General features: G+C 38.6%; 2 protein-coding genes across 3 annotated transcripts in view; one reads left to right on the top strand and one right to left on the bottom strand.

Moving 5' to 3' along the window:
- The window catches only part of CAB39L (calcium binding protein 39 like), a 155,905-nt gene extending 148,016 nt beyond the window's left edge, over positions 1–7,889 (bottom strand). Inside the window, exon 1 of one of the 2 annotated variants that reach the window (XM_027848330.1) lies at positions 7,798–7,889. The gene's annotated coding sequence lies outside the window, so the exon portion shown is untranslated. The remainder of the gene's footprint in view (positions 1–7,797) is intronic. The other variant, XM_027848329.1, reaches the window with a different exon arrangement.
- Positions 7,890–8,065: 176 nt separating this feature from the next.
- The window catches only part of SETDB2 (SET domain bifurcated histone lysine methyltransferase 2), a 106,554-nt gene continuing 93,045 nt past the window's right edge, over positions 8,066–21,574 (top strand). Inside the window, exons 1-2 of the mRNA XM_027848071.1 lie at positions 8,066–8,156; positions 10,347–10,752. Of these exons, the coding sequence (XP_027703872.1) occupies positions 10,737–10,752 (16 nt within the window). The 5' untranslated portion in view covers positions 8,066–8,156; positions 10,347–10,736. The remainder of the gene's footprint in view (positions 8,157–10,346; positions 10,753–21,574) is intronic.

The raw sequence follows: 21,574 nt of genomic DNA, 5'->3' as shown, positions 1-21,574 counted from the left end.
CAATGTCAGGAACAATGCAGACGGAGGAGGAACTCTTCTGGTTCTAGGAAAATTGTTGCATCTCTTTCGGCTTTCCAGCCTGTAATCCCCTAGGGGAAAAGAAGGGTTGAACTGAATAGGAAGGAGAATGGTCATATATGGTCCAGGGAGTACTAGAAAACACCCTAGCAAATGTACTCAGCTTCTTCTTGGAATCTTTACAGCAGATCCATTGAGACCTTTCTGTAGACCTTTAATTTGAGTCTTAACCTTGGTTTGAGAATCAATGGTCTGTGGCAACAAGGAGTCTTTATTTCCTTTTTTTTAAACTTTTTTGCTCTTAAGATGAAAAATTCATTTTACTCCTAAATTTTGAGTTCAGCTCCTGAATCCAAAGCAAATTTGTCGAATGCTTATTTGAATACATAACTTCAGATTTTATTCCCACAGGGAAAAAAAATGGCTTAAAGAATTACAAACAGATCAAACTTAAAACATTATGGGTGCAGTTAAGCAGACAGTGGATAGAGCATTGAACCTGGAGTCAGGAAAACTTCAGTTTAAATCTTTTCTCAAACATTTATTATTTTTGTAACCCTAGGCAAGTTATTTAACCTCTATTTGCCTCAGTTTCCTCCATCTGTGGCGATAAAGCCCCTATCTCCCAGAGTTGTTGTGAGGATCATATAATAATCATAAGTGCTTAGCACAGTGCCTGGCACATGGTAAATGATTTATAAATGTGAGCTACCATCATCATCATCATTATTAGGAAACCCTTTAAAATCTCATTTGTTGAAATTTTTTTTTTTTGTTTCTGCAATAGCTGTAGTACAGTCTTCTTATAGCAACAGCTTTCCTAAGACTGAACAGCAAGGCATGAGTGTAAAGGATGCAGAGCCAGGAAGGACCTAAGTTTAAATCCTGCCTCTGTCACTCACTAGGTGTGTGGCCAAATCACTTTCTCTAAAGCTGTCTCATCAGTAAAAAAAAAAGATAATATAGACCTCATGGGGTCACAGTGAAAACCCAAATGAGATGTGCATTTAAAGTACTTTGAAACTTTATAGTTTATAAATATAGCACTTTTTAGCTACGTATAAATACATATTTATGGATATCCACTGAAATGAGATGTTTCTAAAGTATTTAACCACTGTGCTGGCACATAATAGGCATTTAATAAATGCTTATTCCCTTTTTCCCTACTTCCCTTCCCTTTACATAAATGTCAGCTTTAAATATTAACTGCTTCCGTAAGACTTGATAACTAGGGAGCTGTTGAACTAGAGAGTTTCTTGCCTTTTAAATGAATGGTTAAGACTATACAAACTAGAGTTTTGCTTTTCTATTCAGCAGACCCGTAAGAACAAAGATAATATTAAAGAAAGGAAGAATTTTTTTAAAAGATCAAAGAAAAACATTAGGAAAGGAAGATAAGATAGATCCAGGAAAAAAAGGTTGTTCAAGCAAAAAATAACATGGTAAGTTCAATTTATTATTTCTAACAAACTTTTTTTTAAACAGGATTTTTTAAATTTACTTTTCTTTTTGGCTTTTTTTTTTGTAAGGCAATTGGGGTTAAGTGACTTGCCCAGGGTCACACAGCTAGTAAGTGTCAAGTGTCTGATGCTGGATTTGAACTCAGGTCCTCCTGACTCTATCCACTGCACCACCTCGCTGCCCCTCAATTTATTATTTCAAGGATACATACTGAGTCATCTGTAAAGTAAACCTAGACACTGAATAATCTATATATCTCTAACATTTGCTACCTAAATAAGACTGACCTGTACTGGGCTACTATTAGCAATATCTTGATAAAGTCTTCCTGCCGAACCTGCCGGTTTAGTTAGCTTCAACTGGCAATAAAAAAAGTAGTTTGGTTTTAGCAAGACAGCTCTTGCTTACTATATGCATGTGCCTTGTCTGGAGATTCAAACACAACATAATTCTGATGAAGAAAAAAGGTTCAAGCATATGTACAATATTTACACATACAAATACTGCAAACAATTCATCTTATGATAGGTTTGATGATTATAAACTCCATTTAGCCCACTACTATTTTTCTGTTGCCATATTAAGTTTCAGAATCATCTTTGTGTCTGATTGAGTTTCATTAAAACTTTGAAAGTCATATACAATAAAGTAAGCAGCATAACTCAGACAACTACATGTAGTGGATAGAGAAAGGACCTCAAAGTCAGGAATGCTTGGGTTCAAGGGCTACTTCTGACTAGGACTAGCTTATGGCTCTAGGCAAGTCCCTTAACCTCTGGAACCTGCGGCCTTGAGGCCACATATGGACCTAGAGTGTGGCCTTTTCACTGAATCCAAACTTCACAGAACAAATCCCCTTAATAAAAGAATTTGTTCCATAAAACTTGGACTCAGTCAAAAGGCTGCACCCAAGGACCTAGAAGGCCACATGTGGCTTCAAGGCTGAAGGTTCCTCACCCTTGCAGGCAATTCTAAGATTATAGGATGTAAGCTCCTTATGAAGACAGAAAATTTGGGTTGTTTTTTTGTTGCATCTCCAGAATAGTGTCTGGTAGAAAATGCATTTAGTGTTTACTATATTTAAAACACCTTGCTAAGTGCTGGGAATACAGAAAGTCAGACAGTATCTACCCTCAAGGAGTATAGATTCTAATAGGAGGAGATAATATAGGAGGGTTCAGTATCAAGCCCAGTGAAAAAATTCTCCACGCATTAATTCATGTGCAGTGCTTCTTAAACTTTTTCCACTCTCCCTCCCTTTTCCCCCAAGAAATTTTTACACAACCCCAGGTATATAGGTATATAAAATAGGTCTACAAATCAAACAATAAATCATAAAAAATTTATTTTAAGACAATTCTTTGGTATACATATAATTTTACCATTTATTAAAGAAATAGTCTCGAATCTGAGCCGAGGTATTTCCGGCAGCGTATGTTGACGTTGCGTGGCGTGAAGGCTTGCGCAGTGCAAAGTGCGCCTGTTGTGTGTTCAGAACCAAGGCTGCAGCGAAGTCACGTGATGCAACATGGGCGACCACTGCCAGAAACACCTTGGATATATTATGCATTTCATTTTGAATTAATTTTTGGTCATTCAGAAACCTTTTACTGTTGCCAAATTTTTCACGACCCCCACATTCAGTTATGTGACATATGGGGTTGCAAACCACAGTTTAAGAAGCGCAGATTTATGGGGTAAAGAAGAGGGTACTGCATCTTCTTTTTATTCATTTCTATGAATAAAACCATAGTGCATTTTGATGCTGTCACATGACTGTACCAAAATCTGTGGTGGAGGAATTCTTTTTGGGTTTTCAGTAATTGCACCTGCTGAGGAGGAGGAAATCGAAATATCTTCTGAGAAAGTTGCTCTCCTGCCTTCCAAATGGCTTTTCCTTCAAGGCTGGGGAATCCCTGGTTTGAAGTAGGACTGGGAGCTTAGAAAAAGCCTGCTATTCCTGGGGCTCTTGGGTGTACATGGCCTTTGTGGGGCACATGGTCAGTGTTCATTGGTAGTGGCTCTTTCTCGCCAAGGACTGCGCCCAGATGATGACTTGGGGGGAGGGAGTTGGAGAGCAAGAGTGCTGCACAATTACAGATCTGTACTGGCAAAGAGGGTTTCTTTAATGGGAAATTAGTTCCTTACATTAATAAAAATCGCACATCTAGCACAAAAAAAGTTATTCCACCTAATTTAAGGTTAGTGCTACTCTAGAGTAATTAATAGTTAAAATGGATAAACTGACATGAATTTAGTTTATGAAATAAACTAAATAAATTCCAGTTGCTTAAAACAGCAAAACCCCACTGTGCAATGAGAAAATTCTAATGCTAGCAATATTTTCCTTTCCAAAAAAGAAAAATCATATATGTATATATACACATATATGTATTACATATGAAATGGTAATAATTTTTAAAATATGACATTTTTTTCCCACATAGAAATACAAGTAATTTCCTCTATTTTGCTCTAGGCAGCTAGGTGGCCCAGTGGATAAAGCACTTAGTCTGGAGCCAGGAATACCTAAATTCAAATCCAGCCTCAGACACGTACTAGCAGTGTGACCCTGGGCAAGTCAATTCACCTGTCTGCCTCAGTTTCCACATTTCTATAAAATGAGAATAATAATAGCATCAACCTCACGGAGCTGTGCAGATCAAATGAAATAATATTTGTAAAGCACTTAACACTGTGCCTCGCACATAGCAGGCACTTAATAAATTCTTATTTCCTTCCTTTCTCTAGTATGCCATCTACTTTTTTTTTAAAGCAATCCCTTTAGGCTTAATTACCTACGTTTATGAGAAAACCCTTCTATAGAAATACTTATGTTGATGAGAAAACCCACATACAAGAACATTTTTCTGAACTTGTGGAAAACCGTGATGTTTCTGAGCAGGAGACGAAGAATCTTTGCCTTAAGGGACAGACAGAAGCAATAATAAAAGAATAATTATAAAATAAATTTTTAAAAAATTCATACTGTGTTGTCGTTCACTTTGCTGAGTTGATATGACAAGTAAATATCTAAATATAAGTTAACCATATTATCCAATTCATAATTCATTTTCAGCTTAAATCTTTACTGATCATATAGGTTATATAAGGGAGGTAGTATGATACGTACCCATAATTACCAAATCAAAATGTGTTCTTTAAAGTAAAGAATATTCATGTAATGATTTTTAAAATACTTGTATTTAATACGAAAATCAGTGATACAAACTTATTTGTGTATTATAGTAGGATAATATACTGTCCTTTGCCTTTGTTATTACTGTTTAGTCATTTTTTAGTTGTGTATGACTTTGTGACCCCATTTGAGGTTTTCTCAAAGAAAAATGAGAGTGATTTGTCATTTCCTTCTCCAGCTCATTTTACAGATGAAGAAACTGAGGCAAACAATGTTAAGTGACTTGGCCAGGGTCACATGGCTAGTAAATATTTGAGGCCACATTTGAATGAATCTGAATATGAGTCTTTCTGATTACAGGCTTGGCTCTCTATCCACTTCACCACCTAGCTGCCCTCCTTTGCCATTAGGTGGTACTAACAAAAAAAGCTATAAACAGAACAGACTGAAGGCAAAGAATCATGGGATATCATACCTGGGTAAGGATAAGGGTTGGCCTAGACAATTCCCTCAGCCCACTAAAAGTAAGTGACAGGATACGAATGCCTGGAATCCATAACTAGGAAAGAAAATATCTTGATAATTCACTAGGTGTAACCGAGGCCTGGATATTTCCTAAGGTACAAGACATTCTGACTGGTTAAGGGATTTGATCATGCCCATTAGAAGGAATTACCTGTCTCCTCCTGCCTGCCCGTGACTTGAGGAGGATGTTGTGGACTGTGGAAGGGCAGAGATTTTGAACTTTTCAACTAATGCTAGCACATCCCCAGGATAGCGAGAGTTATCCTGTTGCAGTTGCATGCCTTGGGAGCCAAAGACAAGAAAAGGGAAGGCAAATTCCAGACTCCACATAAAACCCAACAGAAAAGCTATACCAAACTTACAGGCATATCTTGACGACTCTAGCAAATGGGCTTCCAGAATCTGTGGGTTACCCCTTTGCCACTTTCCCCTAGACCAGGGGTGGGGAACCTGTGGCCTTCTAGGTACCTGAGTTTGGCCTTTTGACCGAGTTCAAATTTTACATAACAAATCCTTTTATTAAGGGGATTTGTTCTATGAAGTTTGTATTCAGTCAAAGAGCCACATTAGAGAGCCACATGTGGCCTCAAGGCTGAAGGTTCCCCACCCCTGCCCTAAACTCTGTATGTAATGGCAGTTTCAAAGTGTGTCAAGGATTTCATGGGGGGATGTTTTGTAAAAACTGTACCAAACATACCACTTTATTAAATACCTGTTTCTATTGGCTAATTAAGTCTGGCTGACTATTCAATATCAATGGCTCATCGAAGACAACCTTTATGCTTTCTCTCTTGCCAATTCCAGTGGGGGTTTAGGATAGTGGCTCCAATGCATGTGTTACTCCAAAGCATGTGTTACATAACTCTAAAATATTTTAGTGCTTATTATAATTTAAATCATTTTACATGTTAGGAAACAAACCCCAAAATGTGATTTGGTACAGTGAGCTAGTGGCAGGGCTGTGACTAGAATTTAAGTCTCCTGACTCCTGATTCAATGTTGTTTCAAGAAGTTTAAAAATAGCACTCATATAAATACTGGCTTACAGATTTTTCAAGTAGTACTAAAGTTCAAAGTTTCCTGGGTGGGGGGAAGAGGTACGCTCTGGGAAAGAAATGAGGTAGGTAATACACAAACCATGATAAAATCCTAGATAGCACCTTAGTGGTATCAATTTTACTACTAAAATAATCATTCAAAAGCACAACTGATGGTGAAATCTACTTGATTCATATGAAATGTACCCTAAGCAAATACATTCAAGCGATCACAATTTCAGTAGGTGAGACATTAATAAAAAGCATTATATTTTCAGTTAAAAGTTTTACCTAGAATTTAGAGCACTGCACTCCAGTATCCTGTTACTCAACAATATTCACTACTGATAAAACCCTGCTTGTTAACTAAATTTTCCCTCAATCCTCCCCAAATTCATCATTGCATTCCTGCATATTATTCGAATCTGAACAAAGAATTCTTGAAACTGAAGCCCTTCAACCCACGGGACAGAATTTATAATTTTCTTCATTATTATTACAGCTGTTCGCTGCCTTTGATGTCCTTGTCACCAAAAACCATCATACAGCTGGATCATTGGCTAGCCTTGAATAACTGAAAGTTAAACTCAGTGCAATAAGATAGTCATCTTCACCTCCTCCAGCTGGATGCCAAAACTAAGAACAACACAATAAGAACTTTCAACAGCCTAGTTGTCAGATCTGGTGACTTCATAGTTATATTTATACATGTGTGTCCTTGATACAAATCAATCTCATAATTTTTTAATGGTGCTTGGGGAAAAGAGCTCAGAAGTATGGGAGGTTTCTAAAAGAAAAAAAAGAGAACACCTTAGATCTTAAAAGTTAAGTCAAATGACATTTAAAACCTAACCTATAACACATGCCTTGTCACTGTATACAAATCATCCAAAAGTCCAAGCCCCTGTTGCATTAATTCTTCCCCCAGGTTTGAGATTTACAGGCCATCAGGGCAGAGTGACTCAAAACATCCCAATCTTCTGGACATTCATCCCTAAGTAAGGAGCGAAGGGCAGTTTGGTGACTGGAGGATGTTAAGACCATTTGCTGGATGGAAGCCTTTATCGTAAGGAAGGCAACTGAGTAAGACACAATTTGGGGTCAGAACCCAGCACCCACTTACGACGATGTCAGGCAAGATCATGGTCAAAGGCCAATTCTAGTGATCTCAAAAATGTCGATGCAAGCAAAGAAAATCTCCCTCGTTCCCCCTCCTTATTACCATGACGACGGGACTCGGGAAGGCCAAGGGAGGCGGACCGGCCGTAGACACTGTAATCATCACCCAGATACGGACGCCCATCAGCGGGGTCAAGGCCAGGGCTCAATGATACAGAGATCCGCCCCCTCCCCCAAAACGAAAACAAAAACAAACGGACAACTAAAGACTAGTGATGGCTCTCCATCACTGCCACAACTCCCTCGCCTTCCCTCTTCTCCCTCCTATGATCAGAAACTCGGGGTAACGGAGTCGTCCCCCCTTCTAACAGGAAAAAGAGGGCTGTCGTGGGCGGTCGTGGAGGCGACCTTTCCTCCGTTGGCCCCAACTCCCGAGCACCCCATCCCCTTCCTCCAAGGGCAATGCCACACACAAGATGGCAGCCACACACCTACCGGAGGGTTCGGCGGCACCACGGCTGCAAGGATGCTGGCTACCCGACTGTGGTTGATTCCATTGGCTTAGCCCCGGAGCGCGAGACAATCTGAGACTAGGCGCAGCCAATCAGGCGCCGGGGAGCGAGCGTACACCAAGGAGCCGGGTCGGCAGATGACAGTAGCCTTCCGCTAGCTTCGAAAGCCCATACGTAACCTGTCGGGGGGTGTGGCAAAGAGAAGAGCAGCCAATGGCCGCTTCACTCGGCTGCGCGGGCTAGGAGACCCAAACTCCGCCCACTTCGGCTTTAGCCTTAGGGATGCCCGGGGATGCTCGGAAGCGCGTGTTCCGTTCCCGGTGAGGCGGGAATCTAGCGATTGTAGGTATCCGGAGGGTATTTAAAAAAAAAAAAAAGGCCTAGGAAGCCTCCCGGCGGAGGTGTGCCGGAGGGTGGTGGGGGCTACGCCTGGCGCCCCGCGGATGGGCAGGGAGCCAGGCCGCAGGTCGGAAGGAGGTGTCCAGATTAGACACCTTGATCGACCCGGCGGCGGAAAGACTTCTCCGCTCCGGAATTGCGGAGTTGTCCTTCCTCCCGAGCTGCCCGCCCATGGGGTCACGCCGCTTGCGGCTGTTACCGGGGAAGCCGGGGAGAGGTCGGCCTGGGGAAAAGCCGCATCCGGCCGGCCGGCCGACTGGCGGGGATGTGGGCCAAGCGGACGTCTCCCGTAGCAGTGTGCAGCGGGAGCGAGCGGCGCCCTGCGCCGGCCCGTACATAGGCGCTGGGTCCCCCGAGCCCCTTCTCCCCCACCCCGCAGTGTGGATTGAGCCCTCGTGTGGCGGGAGGCTGCGCCTCGTTCCGCTGAAGTCCTGCGCCCGGCTCCGGGCCCCGGGGGCGTAGACACGAAGCCGAGGGCTCTTGGGGTCAAGATCCCCTTGGGACGAGGTGAACTCCTGCCTTCCAAGCCCAGGCCTCCTTCCACCAACCCAGGCTTGCTTTATGCACCCTAAGTGTCTTTACACCAAACCTGCAAAGGGATCGTTTGCAGCCCTTAACTCAGCAACCGAACCCCGAAACCCATCTTCACTTCCCCAAGGGAAAAGTTAGGGAGCAAAAAGAATACATCTTCCTTTTAACTTGTCAAAGGGAAGCAGCCTTCTGAGGAGTAGGAGCCCCTAGGAAAGGGGTAGCTAAATCTACGTGGCCCAATAGTGGTAAAAGGAATGATAGCCGTAAAAAGGCTTGGCCAGTTCTAGTTCTGATCTGGTATCTGGGTCAGGCCCATCAGTTGATAACCTTTGAGGTGTTCTTCAATTCCAGTCCTTTTGGTTTAACATAATCTATAAAAGAAATAACAGCTCCTTCTTACCTATGGAAAGGATGCCCCACTAGTAAAACCTAGTAACTTTGCTTTTTCTTATAGGTATATTTCTGCCATTAATTATAGCAGTGGGGGCCTGATCAGAAAATTGCCAGATTTTATTTCTTGAAAGGAAGATGACAGTTGTGCTCGGTTATTTAACGGCTTTGGTGTTGAAAAAAAAAAAGTTTGAACTTGGGAAAGTTGTTGGCTATAAGTTGGAAGCCCATCAGAAATTTAAATAAAATTGTTTTGGCCCTTAATTATATTTTATAAATGAATTGCATTTTTCTAGTTGGCCTGGAACTACAGATTGAATAATAATATTCATTTTCATAATGCGTTATGGTGTTGTCCTTTGGACAATACCTGTAATGTAGTGATTGAAAGTATCCTTATACTTATCTTACAGATGGAACTGAGACTTTGAGAAGTCCAATAGCTTGTCAGTAGTAACATAGCTAGTTAATATCTAGATAGAATTTTAACTCAGTTCTCCTGATTCCAGCTTGGATGCACTATCCACTATAGTAACCTGCCAATTCTTAGATGTCAGAATTTAAGTATATTATACATTTTGGGGGCAAAAATTCCCTTTAGTATTCTTGAAGTTGAATAACTATCTTTGAAAATTAAATAGGATGGCAAAAAATGAATATTTAAAGATTAGAAAAAATTAATTTAGGAAACTATGTTTTAAAACTGACACTGTTGATTTCTTTAAAAAAAAAGGGAAAAGTAGCCATGCAGTTGAGGGCACCATGAGTATTCCTCCTTTGGAATTAGACTGGATCATCTCTGAATTTCCCTAGAACATCTAATATCCTGTGGTTCACTATAGATTTCAATGAATAAGACTTGGTTTATGTATAAGTTTTATCTTAAACATTCTGTGATCAAATATCTATATATTTACACATTTAAATGTGTTCTCCATTTAAAAAAAGGAAATGAAACCAACTAAAGATCCTAGTGGAACAAACCTATTTAATTACTATCTCTTATAAAAAAGGAGTCATTTGGAGAAAATTTTCTGTTTAAAATTATAGTTCAGTCATTTCAGGTGTGAGTAACCCAGGTGAGAACTTATTTTAGGAATTCCAACTGAATACTGTGATTCTGTCACTTTTATTATGATAATACCCTTTAAACATAATTTATCAACTCTGCATTTTTCAAATGTGTACTCTTTTTCCTTGTTTTCCATATAGTGTTTAACTGATTCATGGATGCAAAGAATGAAAATGTTTTCATCATGAAGAAAGTTCCTATTTAATTTGCCTACATTCTGATCAAGACTTTGAAGTGTAACTTGAAGAACTCAACATGGAATTTAAGTATTAGTCGCCTCTGATAGTTCCTTTTATCATGATTTCCAGTCTGAAAATTAACCAGTCTAAGTTTATCAAAAGACATTGGATCCAAAGTAGGATAAATGAGAGAGAAATGTTGTTTAATGACTGCCAATGCCTTGGAGGAGGGAATATAGGAGTCAAAGTTGGATGCTAGTTATGTTTTCCAATTATAGTCAGTGTTTCCTCTGATATTCCTGTAAATCTCATCCTGAAGAGCTTTACATACTTAAACATCTGTTGCAAAAGATGGAAGAAAGAAATGGTAAGTTGAATAAAATGATTTACTTATCAGAAAGAAAACTTTTAGAATATTTTTGGAAGCATGTATGATTTCAGTTTGAGGAACTCCTACTACCAACCCTCTTAATAGTTTGGTCCCTCTGGTCAGAATCCAATACAGTATGATACAGTACTATACAATAAACATTTATTAAGTGCCAACAGTGTACCAGGCATGCGATCTTTCTTGGCTGAAAATAACCATTCTAAATTAGATGGCTTTTAAGCACTTTTAACAAAGGCTTTTTTAAACACTTTCAAGTAATCAGAATCAGGAAGACCTGAATTCAACTTCAGCCTCAAATACTTCTAGCTGTGTGACCCAGGGCAAATCCCTTAACTTCTGTTTCCCTTAGTTTTCCTAAGTACAAAATGGTGATTATAAAAGCACCTACCTCCCAGGGTTTTTGTGAGGCCAAATGAGATACATATTAAGTGCTAGCACATAATCACTTAATAAATGCTAGCTGTCATTATTATTACTATCCTTATTATAATATCTATAAAATGCTTAGAAGAATGCCTGGCACATACTAGGCACTATATATATAAATGTTCTCCTCTCACCAGAGTGGCAAATAGTGTGGTCATACTACTCGTTTTAAACAGTCAATAAACAAACATTACTAGGTGCTTACTATTTACTAGTCACTAAGCTAGGAATGCAAAGACAAAAATGAGATGGTCCTTGGCTGCAAGGAGCTTACATTGTATTGAGGAAAACAACATGTAAACATAAAGACATATACAAGAAAATGGGGGAGGGGAGACCTTGCAACTGGGGAATCAGGAAAGACTATATAGGAGTTTTGAGGTGGAAGTGAGGAAGGAGGGCATTCTAGGCACAGAGCACAACCATGTATGAAAACATGGAGACAGGCGATGGAATGTTTCAGACAAGTAATGGCAAGTAGGCCAGTTTGACTAGACAACAGAATATGGAAAAGGGGAGATTGTATAATAAGCCTGGAAAAGTAGAAGTGAACCAGATGAAGAGGGTTTTTAAGTGCCAAGCAGAGGAATTTGCATTTTATCCTTGAGGCAATGGGGAGCCAGTGAAACTTTCTGAACAGTAGAGTAGTTCAGTAGTCATGGCTATGTTCCTCCAGTTTTTTCCTGAGGCTTTCTTTTACTTTTCTCCATAATTCTGGTGTTCTTAGCCTTTTTTATTTCATAGGCCCCTTTGACCCTTTGGAATAGTCAAGGGCTATTCATTTTTGTCTTTGTATTCCTAGCTTAGTGACTATTACATGGTGAAGCTTATAGAACTCTTCTCAGAATGATATATTTAAATAAATACATTCAAATACTTAGGATTAAATTGTCAAAATATTTAAATAAGCAAAATTGTAGATCTTAAGAACCCTTGCTGTAAGGAGACCCATAGTTATTTAGTCAGTGAATAGAGAGCTTACTTTTCCTGCTTGTAGTCATTTTTTTCCATCTGTTAAAGAAACTGAGGACAAATAAAGCTTAGCAGTGTTCTCTGATTTTCTGTAGGGAGGAGAACTTTTCTTCCCTTACTGCCACCAGAAGGGAAGACTATATAGTAAGTAACCCTGATAAGTATAATCATACATGGGAAAACCTCTCAAAGGATGTCATGAAATAGGGAGTATTTTGCTTATGAGCCACCTTAATTTTCTGTGCATGGGAAGCCTGAGTTTTAGTTCCCTTGATATCCAGAACTAGAATGCCTTAGATTGTAAGATAAAGATTGCAGCCACTGGAAAAAGATATACAGCATTATAAATAAATACATTGGCTTTATTGTGTCTAAATCCATCTCTTCTGCCTCTCAAGAACTGACCACTCCTGTGTTACCTAAAAAAACCCAGATCCTGAACTTGTAAATCAAAAACCTGAGGTAATGAAATTCAATTCTGCAAGGATTTAGTAACGATCTGCTATATACGGGGAACTTTCCTCAAAACAACTAAGTTAGTGCTACCCTGTGAATCCCATCTGAACAATCAACCAGGTAGTTTGCCTTTCCACCAATAGCACCTAGTGGTACATTGGAGATAGCTCAAGACCTGAGCTCACATCAGCCTCAAACACTTAGTAGCTGTGTGACCCTGGGCAAGTCACTTATGCTCTGTTTGCCTCAGTTTCCTCAGTAGAAAAATGGGAATCATAATAGCACCTACCTTACAGGTACTATTATTGGATTGTGAGATGCTGTGAGGTAAAGTACTTGGCACAGCGTGGCACATCGTAGGTGCTAAATAATGGCTTGTTTGCTTTGCTTCCTTCCTCTCTTAGCATTCTAATGATCTCTTAGCCAGAGTTTTGTTGTTGTCATTTCATTGGTGTAGTAAACTCTCACTGAGGAAAATTCCTTTAGCAAGCCATTAGCCCGTGCCTTACAGATTAGTAGTAGTCTTAGAGAGTCTCCCTGAGTGCTGTTTTTAAGTGGCTTGCCCAGAGTTACAAATTCAGTATGTGCCAGAGGTAGGCCTAGAGCCAAGGTCTTCCTGAGGCTGAGGCCCCCCCACTCACTCCTCTGTGCCACAGCTGTTTCAGCATATGTATTCTTGAATCTGCTCTTTAGGGCACCCTTTTCCTAGGATCAAGGAACCATGGGTCTATCCATGTTGTGTTCAGGTACAGGGGCTTACTTCCTATACCCTAGTATTTTTTTGGTGGGATAAGAAGATTCTCTTTCCTGTTGCAGAAAGTTGTAAAAGAATGCTGAACTAATTTCTCTATAGCTTTTATGAGTATAAAAAGAAAACAACCACAGCTCTTGAGTATGACCCTTGAGAGGTAAAAATGAAGATTTCAGATGACATGAATGAAAAGCCCTAAGACAGAGTTTTTGGGAAATTAATCAATTTATTAATTAGGCTAGGTGGTGATCAATAAATTGATGGTCAGTGGTTTCTCTCTGTAGCCAAAGGTACCAAGGGAGACCTTGAAATGTGTTAAATACCTTCTGAAAAGGAACTTTTCCTGACAAGTGCAACTCAATCCTGATTGATGGACATTTAATAAGCAGGTGGGCCAAAAGTCTTCAGCTTCTCCTGCTGAGAGCAGGGCTTGATCGTGAGATCCCCTTCCAGGCATCCAGGCAAGAGGAAGCCATCTCTATCTGGACCTCTAGCAAGTTTTCTTCTTCATGAGCTGGGTTGCCCTGAACTCAGGAGGAGGAGGCCAAGGACTGGGGCTTCCTCCTCCAGGCAAAGGCTCATTCAGACTGGATTCTAAAAGAAATTAGTTATACCAGTTGAGTGGAGTCCTGCTCAACTAACTAGCATGTGCCTTGAGGGCTGGAAGCAAATCTCATCACTCTGCCTTGTCTGCCAGAGGCTGACCAACCTTTTCAAGAGATGGTTTCAACCTAAATAAGAAGGGAAAAGGGTAGATCACAAATAACTGATTAATTATTAACATAATAGTATAATATTAATTTCCCTCACAGAATTGATTGGTCAGTGGGATGACTAAGTAGTGCCCCTCATTCATTTGTGTTCCAGAGGTCAGGGATGAAGTGCTTGAACTGGGCAGTGAGGTATAGTGGATAGAGCACCACATTTGGAGTCAAGCCATAGGTTTGAATCCTCACCCTGTCCTTTACTATCTGCGGGACTTTGGGCAAGTTTCTATAACCTCTCTGGGCTTTCATTTCCTCATCTGTAAAGTAAAGAGGTTATACTAGATGACCACTTAATTTCCAGTTTTAAATCCTCTGATCTTATTCTTAAATATAACGTCATGGGGGCAGCTAGGTGGCGCAGTGGATAGAGGGCCAGACCTGGAGTTAGGCAGACCCAAATTCAAATCCAACCTCACATACGTACTAGCTGTGTGACCTAGGCAAGTCACTTAACCCTGATTGCCTCAGTTTCTGCATCTGTAAAAATGAGTTGGAGAAGGAAATGGTAAAACATTCCAATATCTTTGTCAAGAAAACCCCAAAAGGGGTCATGAAGAATTGGATACAACTTGAAAATTGACTGAACAACAAACAAACCACTTTTTAGGCCAAAAGGAGTCAGACCAACTTTCAGTATTCTTTCAGTCATGGGTTGCTATCCTTAGTTGACTTTAGCCCATTAGATCAGAAAATGATAGAATATTCTATCCTTGTCAGTCACAAGATTGTCAAAGAAGGAAAAAGGTAAACGAAAGATTGGCCAAAGCAGTGAGAATTGGCATTGTGGAAAGAAGAGGAGGCAAAAAGAACCTTGAGGAATAACTCGGTGCTATCAGAATATTTGCTAATTAGGCTCAAAAAAATATTGAGGTAAGTTAGCTGTGAGAATATTAAGACATTGTTGCTGTATCTTTCACAAATAAATCTGTATTGCGTGGTGACCCTAACTAACTATTCGTAGCTCAAATAACCTCTTTTTGGGGGGGGGGGGAATTGGCTTCCTTTTAAGGTATGATACGTAGCATAGCATAAATTTTCTAAGTATTCTTTATCAGAATATCTTAATGACATAAACTGACATTTCCAAGGGAAACTTTCAAATGAAAGTCACTGCACTGATGACTAAAAATCTTAAATAAGACTTGATTTGTGTCTAAATTACTTTTTTCAACATCTGCTACTTCTTTCTTCAAGCCAGAAGAAGGGAGTGATAAATGATGCTGTCAGATTATGGGAATTTCTTCCATCAACAATCTTAACAGTATTGACAGTTGTTCAGAAGTAGTCTCTTGATCCTTCCTGACATAAATGTCTGTCACAAATAAAGAGAACCCTAGGAAAATGTTTTTAGGTTATTGTTGGCTAGAAGCATGAGGCCACAATTCCTAAGAGCATCAGTAAAGGGGAAAACAGATTTGGAACTAATAAACTTGCCTAGACAATCTCTTAGCTTGGAGTGAGCTCTTTGAGACCTTTGGAGTTTTTTAGTCTTTTATTTTTTAATTTTTGTTTGCTTGTTTTTAAAATAGTATTTTTTCCCCAATTACATGTCAAGATAATTTTTAGCATTCATTTTTTAAGATTTTGAGTTCCAAATTTTTCTCTCTTACCTCCCCTTTTCCAAAAATGGTAGGCAATTTGATATAGGTTATACATGTGCTATTGTGTAAAACATGTTTCCATATTAGTCATAGTTGTAAAAGAATAAACAGATCAAAAGGAAAAAAAAAGAATAAAGTGGAAAAAAATATGCTTTGATCTGCATTCAGAGTCCATCAGTTCTTTATTTGGATGTAGATTGCATTTTCTTTTGTGAGTCTTTTGTCCTTGTCTTGGATCATTGTATTGCTGAGAAGAGCTGAGTCATTCGTGGTTGATCATTACAAAATGTTGCTGATCCTATGAACAATGTTTTCCTGATTCTGCTCATTTTACTTTGTATCAGTTTGTACAAGTCTTTCCAGGTTTTTCTGAAATCTCCCCGTTCATCGTTTCTTAAAGCACAATAGTATTCCATTACATTCATATACCACAGCTTGTTCAGCCATTCCCCCATTTGTTGGGCATCCCCTCAATTTACAATATTTTGCCACCAGGAAAAGGGAGGCTAATAATATTTTTGCACATGTAGGTCCTTTTCCTTTTTTTATGATCTCTTTGGGATACAGACCTATAGTGGTATTGCCGGATCAAAGGGTATGTACAGTTTGATTCCCCTTTGGGTATAGTTCCAAATTCCTCTCCAGAATGGCTGGATCAGTTCACAACTCCACCACCAGTGCATTAGTGTCCCAGTTTTCCCACATCCTCTCCAACACTTACCATTTTTCTTTTTTGTCATGTTAGCCAATCTGATGTGTGTGAGGTGTTTTAATTTGCGCTTCTTTAATCACAAGTGATTTAGAGTACTTTTTCATATGCCTTTAGATAGCTTTGACCTCTTCATCTGCAAACTGCCTGTTCATATCTTTTGACCATTTATCAATTGGAGAATGACTTATATTCTTATAAATTTGCCTCAGTTCTCTATATGTTTGAGAAATGAGGCTTTTATCGGGGACATTTGCTGTAAAGATTGTTTACTAGATTTCTGCTTTTCTTCTACTCTTGATTGCATTAGTTTTATTTATACAAAAGCATTTTATTTGAATGTAATCAAAATTATCTTTTTTACATTTTATAATGCTCTCTATCTCTTGTTTGGTCATGAATTCTTCCCTTCCCCATAGATCTGACAGGTAGACTATTCCTTGCTCTTCATATTTGCTTATGGTGTCACCCTTTATGTCTAAATCATGTACCCATATTGATCTTATCTTGGTATATGGTGTGAGATGTTGGTTTATGTCCTGTTGTTTTCCGATTTTTCCCAGCAGTTTTTGTCAGATAGTGAGTTCTTATCCCAAAGGCTGGGGTCTTTGTGTTTATCAAACACTAGGTTACTATAGTCATTGATGACTATGTCTTGTGTACCTAATCTCTTCCACTGATTCACCACTCTATTTCTTAGCCAGTACCAGATAGTTTTGATGATTACTGCTTTATAATATAGTTTGAGATCTGGTATTGCTAGGCCACCTTCTTTTGTAATTTTTTTTTATTAATTCCATTGATATTCCTTCCAGATGAATTTTGTTATTTTTTCTAGTTCTATCAAATAATTTTTTGGTAGTTTGATTGGCATAGCACTGAATAAGTAAATTAGTTTAGGAAGAATTGTCATTTTTATTATATAAGCTCAGCTTATCCATGAGCAATTGATATTTTTCCAATTGTTTAGATCTGACTTTATTTATGCCAAAAGTGTTTTATAATTTGTAATAATTTGTTCATATGGTTCCTGGGTTTGTCTTGGCAGGTAGACTCCCAGTATTTTATATTGTTTACAGTTATTTTAAATGGAATTTCTCTTTCTGTATCTTGCTGCTGGACTTTTTGGTCACATAAAGAAATGCTGATGATTTATGTGGATTTATCTTACATCCTGCAACTCTGCTAAAGTTGTTACATATTTCAGGTAATTTTTTAGTTGATTCTCTAGGGTTCTCTAAGTATACTATCATATCATCCGCAGCGAGTGATAGTTTTGTCTCTTCATTGCCTATTCTAATTCCTTCAATTTCTTTTTCTTTTCATTGCTATAGCTAACATTTCTAGTACTGTATTGAAGAATACGGGTGATAATGGGCATCCTTGCTTCACCCCTAATCTTATTGGGAAGGCTTCTAGCTTATCCCCATTACAGATAATACTTATTGATGGTTTTAGATAGATTCTGCTTATCATTTTAAGGAACGCTCCCTTTATTCCTGGGCTCTCTATTATTTTTAATAGGAATAGGTGCTGTGTTTTGTCAAAAACTTTTTCAGTGTCTATGGAGATAATCATATGATTTCTGTTGGTTAGTCATTTGCTTTTTAAAAGAATCTTTATACTTAGTAATCATCAGCAAAACATAGCTATCCAGATAAAATTTTAAATCCATTATTAAGATATATTAACTTTTAAAATAGTAACAAAACCATCCAATTTGTTTCCATTGCCTCTTCTGAACTCTTGTTTATTTTTCTAGATTTTGATGCTATAATTATTTATTGTTTTAGTCAGCATATATGTTGTGATTTTGCTTCCTTTACTCTTTATTCATCTTTCTTCTTATATTATAGACTTCATCCTTGTCAGATCTAATGGCAGAAAAAGATTCCATTTGATTAATTTTTTTTTTTTGGAGAGCTGTGATTTTGTTGACATAAGGAACTCTCCAGGAGGAAATTCCTTCTGCCAATGCAGGTCAGTAGCTGCTCTGAAACTTACTTAGAATTGCTTGGAGTTGCACAGCTGTATTTGTCAGAAGTGGAAATGTGCACCTAGGTCTTTCTGACTCAGAGGCCTGCTCTCTGTTTACTAAACTGCACTGCTTGTAGGATGCTAGAAGATAGAACATTGGATTTGTAGTCAGGAAGACCAGAGTTCAAATCCACCTCAGACCCTTAATAGGTGTAGGGCCCTAGGCAAAGTCATTTAATCTCTTTTAGCCTTCAGCTTTTTCATCTGTAAAATGGAGATAATAACAGTACTTACTTCACAAGGTTATTGTGGAGATCAAATGAGGTCATATATGTAAAGTGTTTTGCAAAGTGCTTTTGCACGCAGGAAGTGCTGTATAAATGTGAGCTGTTAACTGCATTCATATGCCACAGTTTATTTAGCCTTTCCTCAATTATTTGATGCCAGAGTGATCTATGGTTTTTTGCTATTACAAATAACATTGCTATGAATATAATTTGCCCCCTTAGCATGGTTTTCTCTAGGACTCTGTCCTAGGCCCTCTCTTCTGCCCATTCTCTTGCTCGGACATCTTATCAGCTCTCATTGAGGTATTAGTGGTCTCTGTGGTATTTTGTCTATCATGAGATTCAGGTGTCATATCCACACGTATGTCTTCAATCTTTACATTCCTGTGTGGTCCATAATTTATCACCTAAACTCTAGTCATGCATTATCAAAAGCCCAAATCACAAAATAAAAGGATTTGAGAGTTGAAAGAGACCTCAGTGGTCCCATAGTCCAATTATACACAAAAAGAATCCCCAACATGACATACCTGATAAAAGTAGTTATCCAGACTTTGCTTGAAGACCTCATATTCAAGTACAAAATAAAGTTCATCCAAAACAAAATCCATTGTCTTCTAACCTAAAGCTACATATCCTCTAAACTACCCTTTTTTTTTTTGAGGGCTGTACCAGTATTTGGTTTATAACTTCAGTCATACATAATTACAGTAATAATGATAATAACTAAATCAGCTATCATTTATATAGCACTTTAAGGTTTGCAAAGTGCTTTACAAATATCTCATTTGATCCTCACAATAACCCTGGGAGATAAGTGCTATTATTATCTTCTTTTTGGAAAGGAAGAGACTAAGGCAGACAAAGGTAAAATGACTTGCCCATGGTCACACAGCAAGGAAGTATTGAATTTTCAGGTCTTGCTTGTCTGTGGCTTTTTTCACTGTGCCTCCTAGCTGCCTAACTCTTCTCTCGTACCTAATATCCAATCAATTGCCAAGTGAATCAGTCAACATTTGTTACCACTTACTATGTGTCAGGCACTGTATTAAGCACAGATGATGCAAATACAAAAAGGAAAAAAAAAACCCAGTCCCTCCCCTGAAGGAGCTTACAATTTAATGGAGAGATCAGCCCACAAAAAGAAGCTGAAAAGGAGAAGGGTAGGGAGAAAGGACTGGGGTGGGGGATGCATCAAGTTCTTCAAAGGAGCACAGCCTCCCTAGGAAATGACGGGTTGACTGACCTGGCCTTCTCAGAATGTTTTTTTTCCCTATCTGCATAATTAGAACACATGTTAAATTCACTCAGAAGTTAGTGAAAATAAAGATGTAATTTTTTTTTTAATTTTCAAAGTTGATGGATCCCCTGATCTCTATATTCACAGATCACGTGGGCCATAAACCCCAGCTTAAAGACACCTGATGTATAGGTTTTCAGTCCAAGTCTGTATTATAGTCTGGACCGTAGGAATTCTTCATCAGCTTGTTCTGTTTTGTTTTTCCTGTGTGAGTGGTCATACCAAACCCTTGATTTGTATATTGTTTGGGAGGCTTCATTTGTGTTCCAGGTCTGGATACAATGAGCACAGTGCCTGTCACCTGCCAAAATGAGCTGCTTGAAAACATCACCACCTTTAGAAAAGCTCTTTTTCATTTCTCCTTCTACAGTGACAAGCATGCTTCCATCAGTTTTATGACTTGATATTAATCTTGAAGGTTATCAATCAAGGTTATCTTTATTGTTTTATCTTTAGAGGAATCTTGTACAACTTTGATTTGTGTGGGAAACACCTTATTGGAGGAGAGCCTTTAAGGGAACATTTTGTTCTGCCAAATCACATGTTTGTTTCTTTTTTATTTAATGTTATTTAATGTTAATGCATTCTCTACATATTTCTGTCAATTGTATGATAGTAAAGTTTGGTCTTCTGTGAAATATTGCATAGAAAATTCAACCTATTCCCTTCTAATTCTCATCAGGGATGTCTTTGATCTATATGTCTATTGTGATTTTATTTAGAAGGGAAAATAGATATCGTAAATGGATCAGTAATTATTGATGTTCTCCCCGTTCCCTTTTTGATATTATTAATAAGGTTTAAGAAGGTTTTTTTCCTACCCCTTTGTTTTCTTCACTTCTTTGAGATACCCTGAGAAATGATCTCAAAATTGTCTCCTGCTGATCTCCACTGTCTCGACCCAAGTACAACTTCTGTTCACGTCTTTTTATTTTTTTAATGCCTTTTCCATTTCCTCCTCTTTAAATTAAGTCCAAATGTGGTGGTTCCATTGTTCTTGGTTGGGAAAAAAGCTTGTCATAAAATGTAGGTCTTTTACATCTTTTGTCTGTTAGCCTTCCAGTTTCATCCTTAAATGTCCTTGAGACTGTTTTGATGTTTGTGTTTTTAGCCAAGGTTGTTCTTTTTCTTTGTTTCTCCTTCCATTACTTCTTATAGTTTTATGGGGTAATAATCTATTCATAAACAAATATAAAACTGCTTAATCTTCTACCAGCCTTCTCTTTGAGACAAACCAACTTGCCTTCTAATTGATGGTTGCCCTTGACTGCCTTATCTTTCTATTTGACCAGTGTAGTATCCACTACCCCAAGTGGTTTTTAGGCCCTTGAGGCCTTATTGTTAGAGGCAGCTCCTATAGTGTAAAGTTCACGGACGTAGCTCAAGTCCTGGCACTGCCTCTGCTACTTATGTGATTTTAGGCAGGTCACATAACTTTTCTGGGCCTTAGTTTCTTTATGAAATGAAGGGGTTGGACTCCTCTATATCTATGATCTTATGAACTAATATATAGCATTTTTGTAATTAATGTCAGTGGTCTTTCCTCCAACCA

The sequence above is a fragment of the Vombatus ursinus genome, unplaced genomic scaffold, assembly GCF_900497805.2.
Source record: "Vombatus ursinus unplaced genomic scaffold, bare-nosed wombat genome assembly UNPS02005659.1, whole genome shotgun sequence".
NCBI classification, from domain to species: Eukaryota; Metazoa; Chordata; class Mammalia; order Diprotodontia; family Vombatidae; genus Vombatus; species Vombatus ursinus.
Note: the sequence above shows the minus strand (reverse complement) of the source record. Positions and strands in the feature narration are given on the sequence as shown.